Source organism: Leucopleurus acutus, assembly GCF_964270905.1.
Source record: "Leucopleurus acutus genome assembly, chromosome: 4".
Lineage (NCBI taxonomy): Eukaryota > Metazoa > Chordata > Mammalia > Artiodactyla > Delphinidae > Leucopleurus > Leucopleurus acutus.
The window spans coordinates 1,917,582-1,932,218 of NC_139146.1; the positions used below are offsets into that span (position 1 = coordinate 1,917,582).

A 14,637-nucleotide genomic window follows, 5' to 3' on the forward strand; every position below is an offset into this window, starting at 1 on the left:
GGACAGCCCATGAGAAAGGTCCACAGGGGCTGGATCCAGAAGGGCCAGCTGGACATGGGCAGGTCCTGGAGCTTTAGAACAGAGCAGTGATGGGCGTGGCGTGTGTGCTGGAGCCTGTGCTGAGGGGAGGGTGATGGAGGAAAGAGACTGGAGGCCAGGGAGGGACTTGAGGAGAGGAGGTGGGGTGGGGCTGCCGGGAGGTGGTGGAGGGGGGCACAGGCAGGGGGCTGCGAGGAGGGCTGGGAATGCTGGGGGCGTGGGGCTGGCAAGGGCACTGGGAACAAGCACAGAGGCTGGCTGGAGCCTCAGTGTAGGGAGGCTGCTGTAGAGGCGTGAGAGGCAGGGGCTGGTGGCAGCGGGAAGGGGCCAGAGCCCTGGCCTGAGGCAGAGGCCTGGAAACCAGGGACCTCCCGCTGGGTGGGAGCAGGGCGGAAGCTGTTAGACCCACCCTCTGCTGCAGGTGGCCCATCTCGGTGGCAGCCTGTATGCAAGTGGAGGTAGAGCAGGCAGCATGCTTGGGAGGCCAGCCTGTAGCCAGCCTAGGGGGCTCCTGGGAGAGGTGCCCACATCCTTCCAGGCAGATGGAGCTGCCAAGGACCGGAGCCCTGACCCCTGCAAGGAATCCCGGGTCAGAGAGGCGACGCAGCCCGCCCAGAGTGGGCCACGGGGGAGGAACGAGGGAGGACCGACAGCCCCGCCAGGGAGCCTGAGCGCTCGCGCCCCGGAGGGCCGGGGGGAGGGGAAACTCGCCAGCCAGCGCCGCTTCAACTCCAGCTCAGCCCCGGGAGGCGGGGCGGCCCGCACCACCCTTGACAGAGCTGCGGGCCGGGGCTCCGGGAGGAGGAGGAGGAGGCACTTTCCCAAGGTCTCGGCCGCCAGGAGCCGGAGGGGCTGGGGCCCGGGTGTGGGGGCGGTCGGGGGCCCTCCAGCCGCGCGGGGTCGTGAGGCCGGCTGCCCGTTCACCTCCGTGGCTTCCCGACTCCGGGCGGCCCCTCAGGCGTCCGCCCCGCGCCCCCGCGTTCCCGCGCCCCCGCAGCCCCACCCTCGCAGCGGCCGGCGGGGAAACTGAGGCCCTGCGGGCTGACGGGCGGGGTGGCGCCTCACCTGCGAGGGGCGGAGCCGGCGGCCGGGCAGGGGGCGGGAGGGGGCGCGGCGGGGGGCGCGGCGGCATGGCGGGCGAGGGGCCGCGGCCGCGGGCCAGGGGCCGGCGGGAGGAGGGCGCCGCGGGCGAGGCGGCGGCCTGGGCGCGCGGCCCGATGCCCTGTCGGTGCGCGCAGGGGAGGCGGGCGCGGGCCGACCCCCCGAAGCCGGCCGTGCCCATCGCGTGGACGCTGTGAGGACCGAGCCGGCGCTTCCGGCGGGAACAAAGGCGGGCGGGGGCCGGCTCCGGCGGGTCTGGGGGCTTCGGACGGGGCGGGGGCCTGTCCGTCTGTCAGCACCTCCCGGGGCGGGCGGGCGCGGGGCCCCCTCCTCCCTACGCCCGCGGGGTTCTGTCCGGTGCGGGCCGCCGGGCGGGCGCGGGGGTGGCGCGCTTTGTCGGAGGCTCCACTGTTGGTTGGGGCGCAGGCCAGAGGGGTGGCTTTGTGCTTAGGTGGAGCTGGAGCGGGCAGCCCGAGCGACCTGGGCAGGGGCCGAGGAGCAGGCGTGCGGGGAGGCGGGAGGCGGTAAACATCTGTTGGAGCCTGCCAGTTTGCTGAAAGCGGAGTGGGTTTTTGTGTGTGTGTGTGTTTGGAGATGGGGCAGGAGTTCCAGCAAGGCTGGGCCTCTGGGTCTGACCCGAACTGCTCCTCCAACTCCACTGGGGCCCCCGGACGGACTATACCCCGGGTGGGGTGGGGGCAGGCACTGGATAAAACAGTGCGGGGTGGGTGGGTGCTGTTCAGAGGGACCAGGGGTGCGGTGCGGGAGGCCCCGAATGTGACTGGGCATTGAGGTGCGTCACAGAAGAGGGGAGTCTGAATCTGGGTCTTGAAGGGCGAGTAGGAGTTCTCTGTGTGAGGAGGGGTGGTAGTCATTCCAGGCAGAGACCGGAAGTGTGAAACTGAAAGAACCTGCCAGGTTTCTGGGAGAGCAGCTGGAACATGAGTAAGAGGCTGTTGAGCAGCGGGGCCTTACAGCTGGGCCTGGAATGTAGGGCCCTGCGGGCCTGGGTTAACCCTGAGCCTGGCAGCCTGCCCCTGGAGACTGTGCACTGGGTGGCCCCTGCCCGAACGATGCCCCAGGCTGACTGGGACACTGTGGGTCCCAGCCAACCCACCAAACGATTGTTTGGCGAGGGTGCGGCCCCCAACCCTGGCTGAGACATGTCCCCTTCCCTTTTTATTGTAGTTTCATGGCGGCCGAGGAGATGCACTGGCCCGTCCCCATGAAGGCCATTGGTGCTCAGAACTTGCTGACCATGCCTGGGGGTGTGGCCAAGGCTGGCTACCTGCACAAGAAGGGCGGCACCCAGCTGCAGCTGCTCAAGTGTGAGTCCCCTGAGTGGTGGGGAACACAATAGGAGGACGTGGGGACAGGGCTGAGCCCCACTGGACCTTCTTGGCCAAGCACCCTTCCTTTCTGAGCCTCTTCTTCCTTCCTTACCTGGTGGGCCCTCCAGAGTTTCCCTTCTCTCCCTGCCGGCACCCCCTCGGGGCCCTGAGGTTGGCCTCCCCAGCCCCCAGGACTGTGGAAGGGTCTGGGGTGGTGCAGCGGGTGGAAATAGGAGGGCATTTGGTGCGCAGTGCTGACCAGCTGGACAAGGGGGCTTCAGCCTGTGGCCAGGGGTGGGAGCCCTCGTTGGCCTGGTAGGTCTGGCCCCTGGGTGGTGCCCTCGCCTTATCAGGTGTGTGTTCAGTGAGTCAGGCAGTCACTCTGTCTGCAATGAACCCACGTACCAGGCCAACAGCCATCTGGGTGCTGGACCTCCAGAGCTTCACGAGACCGGGGCTCTGGTGCCTAGGACAGCAGGCTGGGAGAAGGAGAGAGCCCCCAGGCCTAGGAGATGCTGAAGCCCAGGAGCATCAGGGCCTCGCCCACCCCTCTGACCAGCCACGAGCGTCCCGTGCCTTTGCTCAAGCTGTGCCCTTTGCCAGGGACTCCCTGGCCCTGTGCTGCCTGGTTGAGGTGCCCCAGGCTGACTGGTTTGGTTTCTCTGTGGGCTCCGATTGGTCTGCCCTCCTCTTTGAACAGGGAGCCTCCAAGGAGGGGCTGTAAGTGAGCCACCTCCAGGCCTGGGAGGGGCTGCTCGGGGATGGGGCAGTAGCCCCAGGGGTTCTCACCGTAACTGGCTCCACGCCAGTGGCTCTTGTTGGCAAGATCTCTGGGCATCTTTGCCCCCAGCCTCGCTCCACCCAGCAAGGCGGCTCTGTGGCCTCCCTGGGCCTCTGGCCCTGGCTCTGCCCTTCCTTGAGCTACTTTAGTCCCTTGTCCCTAGGGCCTGCGGTAGCGCCATACAGTCTCCTGAATCTCCCCTGCCCTGGAGGGACCCGCATGCCCATCCATCTGTCAGCATTTGGCCCCGTGGTAGACTCCTGGGGAGGGGGCAGGAGGCCTGGCCTGGAGTCGCCCAGGGCCTCCAGGCGTGGTCCCTGGAGTGGGGCCTGCCCAGAGGCTCAGCCCCTGCCCCCGCCCTGCTCCGCAGGGCCCCTGCGCTTCGTCATCATTCACAAGCGCTGCATCTACTACTTCAAGAGCAGCACATCCGCCTCCCCGCAGGGCGCCTTCTCGCTGAGTGGCTACAACCGGTAAGTGCCTCACTGACCCCCAGCCCCACGGCCAGTGGGTTCGCCCCCGGTTCCCACCCAGGGCGAGTCCAGGCTTTCCTGAGATGGTTCACACCCCAGCCCTTCAGATGGGTCCAGCCTCTGCCGCTCCATCCTAGCCTCAGGCCGTTGCCGAGGGCCTGGGGTCGAGGCTGGGGCTTCCTGCCGCTTTATCAGCCTCGAGGGTTGCAACCGCCTGCTCTGCAGAGTCCCCATTCGGTGGTCTCAGCCCAGTGACTTCTGCGTCCCTCCTTCCTCTCCACCTTTTCCCCTCAACCATCTCCCCCTCCTTTTGGCCAAGAGCCCAGGCCCTGCCCCAGGCCCCCTGGTTTCCAGGGCCTCCCAGGCTGAGGCCAGTTCTCTGCTGCGGGCTGCCAGTCTATCATTTGGCCAGGAGCCTGCCCTCAAGGAGCTCTCTGACTCATGGGCACTGGGCCTCCCCCTGCCCCCCTCCCCGGGGGATGGGGCATGTTGGTGCGTGTGGGCCCACCCACGGCCTCGCCTGCACGCGGGGGTCAAGTGTGATTCCTGACTCTAGGTCTTGATGTCACACCACCCAGGCTTGCACCCAATGGCATTAGTCTGTGCCCCTGCCCACCCCGGGAGGGCCCAGCCCTTCCTGCCTCTGAGAACCTGAGGGTCCCGTGGTGTCAGTGGCAGGACTGGCGCCCGTGGGGGGGTGACTCTAGGCCTGCACTCACATGCTGGCCGCAAGCTCTGTAGGGAAACTTGCCCCAAGCACCCAGCCCAGTGCCCATCCCCCAGGTGGAGGCTGGGGGAGGCTCCAGGGCCCTGTGGCTGCCAGCGGGCACTGGTGGGTCAGACTCTGGGGTCCCCTGGGGAGGGACATTTCCTTTCCCCAAACACACCACCCCTGGCCTGGTGGGAGTGCAGCCTTGCAGCAAGGGATGGTCCAGGCCGTCTGATGGGCCGGAGGGACACACCTGCCCCAGGCACCCAGCCTGACAGCGCCCCCCATGGTAGAGTTTGTGATCTCTACGCAAACTCCATGTCCTGGCTGCAGGAGCGGCCGCAGTGAGTCACTTCCCTGAAATGTTCTCAGGCCAGCCACCTGGCAGCAGGGGCAGGGCTGAGGGTGACACGAGCCCCATGAGGGTCCCCAGGAGGTAGGCCAGGGACCAGGCGGGGCCCGAGGCATCCAAGTAAAGTAGCATTGGTGGGCAGCGAGGGTGGCATGTCCTCGTCTCAGAGCCCTGCACGCGCTGCTCCCTGGAAGCCCTCCGCTCACTGCCCACCCTTGCCCACACGCTTCCTTCTGCCTGACGCATCCAGACCTTCAGCCAGCAGCATCGATGGGCCAACCGTCCAGATCTTCCCATGTCCCTCGGGGCATGGTGCTGGGTGCCAAGACCTGTCCAGGGGCGGGGCTGTGCTTGGGCCGTCCCTGCGGGCATGGGCCGCATGGTGACCACTGGCACTGCCCTCAGGGTGATGCGGGCAGCTGAGGAGACGACGTCCAGCAACGTCTTCCCCTTCAAGATCGTCCACATCAGCAAGAAGCACCGCACGTGGTTCTTCTCTGCCTCCTCTGAGGACGAGCGCAAGGTGATGGGGGGCCGGGTTGGACCTGCCTTGTGGGGACGGGGAACTGTCAGGGCCCCCGTCCAGGCCCTGAGGGGCCGTGGCTGGGGCATGGGCAGCTGGGTGGGTGCCGCCCCCCGGTCTCCAGTCCTTACGCCCAGGGCCTGGCGCCAGCCCCCTCACACTCAGAGCACGCTGTCTCAGGAGGAACCCTGGGTGGGCTGAAGGGGGGCCGCGGCCCCAGAAGGGCCAGCCAGGGTCGTCTTCCCCAACCTTGGTGGTCGACACAGACCAGCCAGTGCAGGCAGGGGAGGAGGGATGAGGGTGGGTTCCTCCCCTGGGCAGCATCATGCCCGCTGAGGGCCTGACTGACCCGCAGAGCTGGATGACCTTGCTGCGCAGGGAGATTGGCCACTTCCATGAGAAGAAGGAGCTGCCTCTGGATGCCAGGTGGGCCTGGGGGTGTGATGGTGGGTGGGTGTCACTAGGGCCCTGGACTTGACACGTGTGCCTGCCTCCTGACCCCTGGGGGCTTGGCCCAGAATCCCCTCCTTGAAGGCTTTTCTGAAGGTGCCAGCTGGGCCGCGTGTGTGCGGGGTGTGCACCTGTGTGTGTGCACGCGAGTGTGTAAGCGTGTGTATGCGTGCACCCCGCTGGTAGTTCCTGTTTGGGGATTACACATGCTTCTACTTGCGCACCCAGGAAGCCCGGCGTTTCTAGCAGCTCAGGCCTTCGGGTTCCCAGCGCCCCTCACTAGGGAGTGAGAGCAGGCTGAGTGCCCGGGGCAGTGGCCCAGCCTGTCTGGGCGTTGATGACTGCACGGCGAAGGTGGCTCAACAAGCAGCGGGGGCTCTCTGGGCGGGAGCTGCATCCATCCGGGCCTTTCAGACATGAGAATAGGGAGGCCCAGGTAGGGCTGGGTACACCTAGGCGGTCCCGCAGGCCCCTGCCTCAGCCCCCAGGGCAGGAGCAGGTGGGGACGTGGGCCCAGCCTTGAGGCCTGGCACCGTCTGGGCGGTCGGGGTGTACTTGTGGCGAGAACCACGGTGGGGCTGAGGAGGGAGATACCACAGCCTCCAGTCCCCTTGTCTGCCCTTGTTTTGTGTGTAGACGTGTGTCTAGATCTTTCTGTGTCCGCACGTCTCCGTGCGTGTTCGCGTGTTTATCTGTGTGTGTGTCTGCATCCGCGTGTCTGAGTGTGCACGTGCGTGTGGCTGCGTCCTTGTCTGTCTGTGTGTGTGTCTGTCTGCGTGTCCGAGGGTGTGAGTGCAGGAGACCCCCTGCCCGGTACTCACGGCCCTGCCCGCCCTGCGCTCAGCGACTCCAGCTCGGACACAGACAGCTTCTACGGTGCCATTGAGCGGCCCGTGGACATCAGCCTCTCTCTGTACCCCACTGACAATGAAGGTGAGGCGCGTCCCCATCCTCTGCCCGCCGCCTCTCCACGCCTGGCTGCTGCCCCGGAGGGAGACGTAGCTGGCTGGCCTCCCTGCTCCGTCCCTTCGGCTTCCCCAGGCAGCCTGGGTCTTGGGTTCCCATCCTGCCCACCTCATCCTGGCCCTGGGCCCCCCTGAGGGAGCGAGGTCCTGAGAGCCCCGCCCGGCCACCCCGGCCTGGGTGCAGCTGGCCTGGGTGGCCCTGAGTCCGACCCTCCATCTGCCCCACAGACTACGAGCACGACGATGAGGACGACTCTTACATGGAACCCGACTGCCCCGAGTCCGGGAAGCCCGAGGGTGGGTGGGGCACCCGGTGGGCCTGGGGAGCGCTGGGAGTAGAGAACAGGGGCTGGGGCCTGGAGCAGAGGCTCCCCCACCCTGGGCTGGGGCTATCAGCCTGGGTATGGCTCCGGGTGGCCTGAGGCCTGACCGTCTCCACCTCGGGCCTCAGTTTTCCTCCTTCAACCCAAATATTGGGAGGAACGGAGCAGAAGAGGCTGGCTCTGCTCACCTGCTCCTCTGACCTCCTCCAGTTCGCCTGGGATGGGGGAGGGGCGGTGCAGAGGTAGGTGAGGGGGAGCCCCACACGTGGGACACTGAGCCAGGGCTGGCCCTGGGGGCTGAGAACAGGGAAGGAGGATAGCTCGCCGTGAGCACCTGCGGCCAGATGGTCACTCAACTGCCCCACCCTGCCCCCACCCCCCAGAGCACTCGGCCAGGCAAGGGGACAGGCTTGTACCAGGCATCCCAGGGAAGCACAGGGACGGGTGGGGGAGGGCCACTCCTCTGTCCTGCGTCTGTCGCATCACTCACTGTTCCTTCCGCCCCCAGCTCTCCTCTCCCAGCTCCTCTTGTTCTCGTTGATTTCATCATGGTCCGGGACTCCCTGTTCCCTGGCCTCCTCTCCAGCCACCTTGTCTTCTGCCCCCCCCAACTCCTTGTGGCCTCCTCTTAGCTCTGCCTCCCTCAAGTGCGCCTGGTGCCAGCCCTCTTCCCTCCTACTGGCTCCCTCCCTCTGGGGCCCCAGCTCCCACGGGCCTTCAGCCCACCAGGACCTGCAGGCCAGCACCGAGCCCACATCAGACCCTCGTCCGTTCTCTGGTCTTTGCGCCCTCGCTCGCCCGCTTCGGGCTCTCATCTCTCGGGCCTGTGACCACAGCCCTGGTGAAGCCCTGCCTCCGTCTGCCCCACCCCTGGCTGGAGAGAGCCCACGGAGGCCTCACCCTCATCCCCACCTTGGACCTCCAGGGGCCCAGTGCCCCTGCACACCTGCTTGCGCATTCCCAGCTCCTCACCCAGAACGCCTCTTGTCAGGGTTCCCACCCCAGCGCCCGAGGGTGGCACTTGGCCCAGGGCCCCCTCCCTGCCCCCACCTGCCTCGCCAGCCCGACACCTCGTGCTCCAGGTCCCCTCCCGCCCAGCCCTGTGCTGCCCGGGGTGCCCACACGTACGACCCCGGGGCTCATGCCTGGCCCGCTCCTCTCCCGTCACTCCTGGGCCACAGCCAGTGTCATCGACAGGCTGTTGACTCCTGACATTTCTAGCCGGGGCCCCTCCTCTGAACTGGGCCTGGGCCCCTGGAGTCCACTCGACCTCCCTTAGGTGTCTCGTGACACTGTCAACTTGTTAGGAGCAAACCCAACACCCAGCTTCCCCCAGCCTGCTCCCGCCTTTCCTCCTCACCTCTGTTACTGGGACTCCCAGCCGCCCCAGCTGAGGCCCGGTCCTGGGAGACTTCCTTGCCCCTTTGTCCTTCTCGCCCCGACCCGCTCCCCCGGAAGCTGAAGGCTCCTGATGTGACACCTGGGCTTCAGGAAGTTTGCACAGGCTGCCGTATGGGGGACAGATCGGGAGGGCCGGGTGGCCTGGGGTGGGCCAGCGTCCCAGAAGGAAGGCTGCATCGGGAGTGCTGGGCGTCGGGGCTGTAGGCCGCGTGGCCAGGCTGGGGGGCTGGGCGCTGGGGGGTTGCACGCCTGCTTGGCCCTGCCCGGCCCTTGCCGGCAGAGGTGCTGCTGCTCTGGCCTCCAGCAGGGGACGCTCGCTCACCAGATGGGTCTCTTCGCTCTGCAGATGCCCTGATCCACCCACCGGCCTACCCTCCACCTCCGGTGCCCACGCCCAGGAAGCCCGTCTTCTCTGATGTGCCCCGGGCCCACTCCTTTTCCTCCAAGGGTCCAGGCCCTCTGCTGCCACCTGCACCCCCTAAGCGCAGCCTCCCCGATGCCGGCCCGGCCCCCGAGGACTCCAGGAGGGAGCTGCTGGGCCCGAGGTGGCTCGAGCCCGGCCCCAGGGTGCCCGCCCCCTCCCGGAGGGTGAGTGAACCCCCACCGGGCGGCCTGCCCGCCGTGCCCAGCCGGAAGCCACCTTGCTTCCGCGAGGACGCCAGCTCCGGCCCAGAGCCCCGGGTCCCTGGCCACGGCGCCAGCTCTTCCTCTAGCTCTGCCAGCGCAGCTGCTACCACCTCCAGGAACTGTGACAAGCTCAAGTCCTTCCACCTGTCCCCTCGGGGGCCACCCACACCTGAGCCCCCTCCCGTGCCGGCCAACAAGCCCAAGTTCTTGAAGGTGGCTGAAGTGGCCCCCCCGAGGGAGGCAGCCAAGCCCGGACTCTTCGTGCCCGCCGTGGCCCCCCGGCCTCCCGCACTGAAGCTGCCCACGCCCGAGGCCACAGCCCGGCCCACGATCCTGCCCAGGCCAGAAAAGCCGCCCCTCCCCCACCTCCAGTGAGTCTGTGCCGCACTGGTGCCACCGGGACCCCTTCCCAGCCTGTCTTCCCACCGGTGACCCAGCCTCCCTGCCTCTGGCACACAGCCTGTGACGGGCGCCAGGCGGCCCTGGCCTGGGTGGGGGGAGGAAGGCGCCTTGATGGCCCTGGGCTGCCTAGGCTGAACGGCCTCCCCTACACCTGATGCGGGGGTTCCCAGGGGTGTCCCGCCTGGCCTTTGAGGTCCAGCCCTGTGGGTGGTGAGCCTGGAGCCCGTGGCTGCCTTGGGGAGCAGTGGGCGAGGTTGGGCTCTGGGCACCCCGGCCTCCCAGAGCCCCTGCCGTGCAGTGAGGGCCCTCCGGGCGCTGCCAGCCTGCCCAGGGACGGGCGCTGTGGGGAGGTGTGGGACTGAGCCTTCCTGGGCCAGAAGTGCCCTTCCCGGCCCTGTCTGGGGCTCCAGATGCCACCCTGGCTCTGACGCCACCTAGGCTGCCTTTGTGCCCTTCCCGACTGGGAACCTGCCAGTTCCCAGTGGAATGTGGGACGTGTGTGTGACTCACCTTGAGGCCTGCTCGAAACACTTTCCGCTTTATTGCTGGGCAGTGCCGGGAGCCTGGTGTGTCCTCACACCCACAGCCCGCAGGGCCCTCAGCAGGGAAGGCTCCGGGAGCCCCAGCGGGGAGCCTGAGTGGGCACACTAGTACGGCTCCTCCTGAGTACTCTTGACCACGGCACCCTTCTCCCTAGGGCTCTGTTAGCACTGCCACCCGTGCGGGAGTGCCTGGGAGAACCCCTTGGCACACTCATGGTTCTGTTTTGTGGGGGGCCACAGAGTTGTAGGCTGGCTCATGTGTTCGTGCTCTGGGTCTGGACCTGAGTGCCACGGGGCTGCGTGTGGCAGAGCTGATCGTCCACAGCACAGCCTCACCCACAGCCTGGCAGCCCATCCCAGGGTGGCCTCCTTTAACTCTCCCTGAAGCCCTGGAGGCTCGGACCATGTGGCCACAGTGAGGGGCGTGTCCCTTTGGCTCGACCCATTCACATCCGTCCCGTGGCTCTGGGAGGAGTGCAACGTGGCTGAGGTCACAGAGCTGGTCCATGGCAGCACTGGGCCCTTTGCCCACAGCGTCTGGAGCCCAGGACCCCCCTTGCCGGTGACGCCGGCTCAGGCGGCCAGGCTTCAGGCGACTGCTGCCACCCCAGGGTGGTCAGCGTGGAGCCCCCCAGAGCTCTGTGGTCCTGAGCCTTTGACAGCCACCAGGGCCGCAGGCGCCAGACCTCATGGGTCCCCAGGCTTGGTGTGGTCACTTGGAGGCACGGGGAGCAGCGTCTGGGGGGAGCAGAGGGGGCCTGTCCCACGTCTGGCAGCGACACGGCCTTCCTCCGTTTGCTTCCCGTCCAGGAGATCACCCCCCGACGGGCAGAGCTTCAGGAGCTTTTCCTTTGAAAAACCCCGGAAACCTGTGCAGGCTGACACGCCGCAGGCGGACGCTGGTGGGGAGGACTCTGATGAGGACTACGAGAAGGCAAGGCCGGGTGGGGCGCCCAGAGGTCCGACGGGATGGGCGGCCGCGGGGGAGCTGGGGGCGCGGGACACGGTGCGCAGCCCCGGCTCCCAGCACAGGCTGGCAGCCAGCGGGGAGAGCCCCACCTGGGCCTTGATGATGACCATGCCGGCCTCCCTCCAGGTGCCACTGCCCAGCTCAGTTTTCATCAACACCACGGAATCTTGTGAAGTGGAAAGGTCAGTGTGAAGCCCTTCTTTCTCCAAGGCCTTGTCTTGGCAGACCTGAGGTTCTCTGCCGCCCCCCCCCGACACCTACACACACACCCACCCCTACACACACACCCCTACACACACACACACACACACACATACCTATACATACACACGCATGAACGCACGCCCTCTGGTCTTCCTGCTCTTTGGTCCCCCTCTCCAGCCTCGGTGCTGGGCAGTTACTGGCACGAGAACACAGCTGAGTGCCACGAGAAACCCGGTGAAAGAACGACTCCTGCCAGCTCAGCCCCTGCTCTGGCCTCGCCCTGGGCTCTGTGCGGCCGCCCCTCGTGGTCCCCGTGCTCTCGGAACCTGAGCTGCAGAATCTGGGACGACAGAAAGCCACGTGGTGGTGGGGGCTGGAGGGTCCTTGAGAGAGCTGTCCGAGGGGGGCTCACCTGTTCACACGGCTGTGTTCTTGTAGGCTGTTCAAAGCCACGAGCCCCCAGGGAGAGCCCCTAGACGGCCTCTACTGCATCCGGAACTCCTCCACCAAGGCGGGGAAGGTAGGCACCCAGGGAGGGTGCTCAGCCGCCACCCTGCTGTGCAAAGGCCCCCAAGATGGCTGCGTGGTGGGGTCTGCCGCCCTCTACATACCCGGCTGACAGGCGAGCACAGAGCTCTACAGTTGGTAGCTCATTTCCCCACGCAGCCTCTTGGCTTCTCAACCGGGTTTCATCCTTGAGGTCTACAGCCCCTTCTCCCCATCCGTTTTCAGGAACACAGCACTGTCTGCAGTGGTGCCCACTCCCCAGCACGGGCGTGAGGCACAGGAAGGGTTGGGGGGCCCGGGGCTCTGACGGGGTAGGGGGTTCCCCTTCCTGCTCTTTGAAGGGGAGGCTGCCTGGGGCCGTGGGAACGTTAGGAGGTCTGCTGGCTCTGCCTGGGCCCCTCCAAGGGTGACTCGTGTGACCTCACTGAGCCTGTTTCCCCTTGAGTGTCGGAGATGGTCCTAGTGTGGACCAGGCACCTGCTACTGTCATTCACGTCTTAGCAGACTCTCTGAGGGCAGGAGTCCCGGGGCAAGGGGCCGCCCATCCTGACCCTGCTGTCCATGGGCAGGGGGACCCTCTCCCAGGGACCCAGCCTCGACGCTGCTGCCCCCGCACCCCGAGTCTGTGTCTTTCCTGAGGGGAGTGAGCCGTCCTCTGCCCGCTCCTCTCCCCGCAGGTTCTGGTCGTGTGGGACGAAACCTCCAGTAAAGTGAGGAACTACCGCATCTTTGAGAAGGTGAGCGGGCTGGCCTACCCGAGGGCCCTGGGCAGGAGGGGAGCCCTGGTCCGGGACTCGGCTGGGGTCAGGGCAGAGTCTCCCTGGGAGAGCATAGGTAGTGGGTGGTCTGAGGCCAGCACCCCCAAACACTCCTCCTCCGCCGTCCCCTCTCTCCATGGCCCCACCTCCCCCCGCTCCTGGCTTCTCTGTGTCCTCCACTGACCCTAGAGGAGATGGGGTGATCAGCCCTCAGCCCTAGGCTTATTTACAGACCTGGCCTGCGGCCCCTGGGCAGAGCGTTACTGCCGACCGCCCCGTCTTACAGCTCAGGGGGCTGGCCGGCCCCTCTGACCCTGCCCCACTCCCCACCCAGGAGGCGAAGTTCTACCTGGAGGGCGAGGTCCTGTTTGTGAGCGTGGGCAGCCTGGTGGAACATTACCACACTCACGTGCTGCCTGGCCACCAGAGCCTGCTGCTGCGGCACCCCTACGGTTACGCCAGGCCCAGGTGACGCCTGTGCTGCACGCTACTGGGCAGAGATGGCCACGGGGCCACAGCCCTGGGCCACACAGAGGGAGACCGGCCTGCACGGGAGAACACGCGGGAGCCAGCGCCGTGCTCTGACCCGGGGCCTCCCCGGTGGACACCTCACAGAGATCGCCAGGCCAGGCCCCGCCCAGCAGGCTGGGTCCCCCGGGGCTCCGCCAGGCCCTGGGCTCCAGGGAATTGTGTGGGGCTCTCCTGTCTCACCCTGCCCACCTCCCAGGAGCCTAGGACTGAGCCCAGTCTGGACTTGATTTACAGAAATTCTGGTACCCCCCGGCACGCCCCCCCGGCCCTGGGCTGGGAGCTGGGCAGGGCTGAGGTATTTGGGGTTGGGCAGGGGCTGGACCCCCAGGAACGCTACAACACAGGCTCCGTGAGGGGCCGGTGCCACACAATAAAGCACAGATGACCTTTGCCCCGGTGGCCAGGGCTGCACTGGGAAGGGGGCACGCCAGCCTTACTGAGTACCCACGCCAGCCTCCAAGTGTTGACTGTAGCAGCTCAGCTCACGGGACCTCTAGGAGGTGGTCTTGTTTTCTAGGCCACAGGGCGCTAAATGACTTACCCTTGGGTCCACAGCTGGTAACAGAACAGGACCCAAAAAGTTGGACAATCTGGGCGCAGAGCCTGTATCCAGAATGCCAGGTTCTGCTGCCAGAAGTCAGGTCCAGGGCAGTGAGGCTACAGAGCTAAGAGGCCCCTCACATCAGTAACTGGGTCATTCGTTGGCTTAACCAGTGGTTACTGGGAGACAACCGGGCAGAAGGTACGCACAGCGCCCACCGTCCATGGCAGCGGGGTGTGCAGGGGCTGGGAGCTTGCAACGCAGCTGGGGGCTCCAGGAAGACTTCCTGGAGGAAGTGATGGTTACAGTGCTGCAGGAAGAGTAGGCCCTGTGTCGGCCAGGGGTGGGTGGGGACAGTGGTACCCAGATGCCCAAGTCGTCTGGTTCATGCCTGGTGCAGGCCTAGCACCGATCATCCCCTTGCTTCCTGTCACGGAATCCCAGCAGCCTGCTCTCCCTGGCATGGCCATCCAGGCTGGAATGTTTTCTTTTCCTCATAAAAACAGACTCAACTGGGTGTCAGGGCTGCCAGGGAACCCAGGGTCATTTGCTCCTCACTGCACTTTGTGTTGGGAATGAGGAATTGGCGATGTAAAAGCCAAGCCACAAGAGCCTATGTGCCCACTAGCCGTTGATTAATGGTCCCAGAGGAAGGCCCTTTGGACGTCCCCTCCCCTGCCCTGGGCATGTCCTGGGGTGAGGTCGTTGGAGGAGGAGGGAGAAGTCCAGTCAGGTGGGAGGCTCCTGGAGGTGCAGCAGGGAAGACAGCAGCCGTCTCCTCCCAGGAACCGAGTGTCCAGCACCACCTCTACAGATGTTTCTTCTTCAGCCACCGGTGGAGTTGGGGAAACCGGAGACCCTGGTGTTCCTTCCGCAGCATCTGTGGGAAACCAGCAGTTCCTCCTTCCTGCAGTTGCAGTCCACTGCCCTGAGCCCAAGTGACGCACACCAGTCCCCACTGTGGCTTGCAGTTTCCCTTGCTGTGAAATCAGAGAAGCATTTCCAGCAGTTTCTGGGGTCTGCTGTGCTGCTGATTGCTGTAGGACACATGACACTAATGCTTTTAGCTGACACGCAGCCACTTGGCAGCCAGCTCATACTTGAAGA

At 66.2% G+C, this 14,637-nt stretch overlaps 1 protein-coding gene across 1 annotated transcript; it reads left to right on the plus strand.

Annotated features, from left to right (window-relative positions):
• Positions 1 to 1,169: 1,169 nt before the first annotated feature.
• Positions 1,170 to 13,297, plus strand: SH3BP2 (SH3 domain binding protein 2; the record flags this gene model as incomplete). Its single annotated transcript, XM_082838585.1, has 13 exons — positions 1,170 to 1,333; positions 2,329 to 2,468; positions 3,623 to 3,725; positions 5,192 to 5,309; positions 5,665 to 5,735; positions 6,604 to 6,692; positions 6,953 to 7,021; positions 8,795 to 9,446; positions 10,830 to 10,953; positions 11,116 to 11,171; positions 11,632 to 11,713; positions 12,378 to 12,437; positions 12,793 to 13,297. The coding sequence occupies 13 exons, from the start codon at positions 1,170 to 1,172 to the stop codon at positions 12,928 to 12,930; spliced, it is 1,866 nt and encodes a 621-aa protein (XP_082694711.1). The 3' UTR covers positions 12,931 to 13,297.
• Positions 13,298 to 14,637: the final 1,340 nt, after the last annotated feature.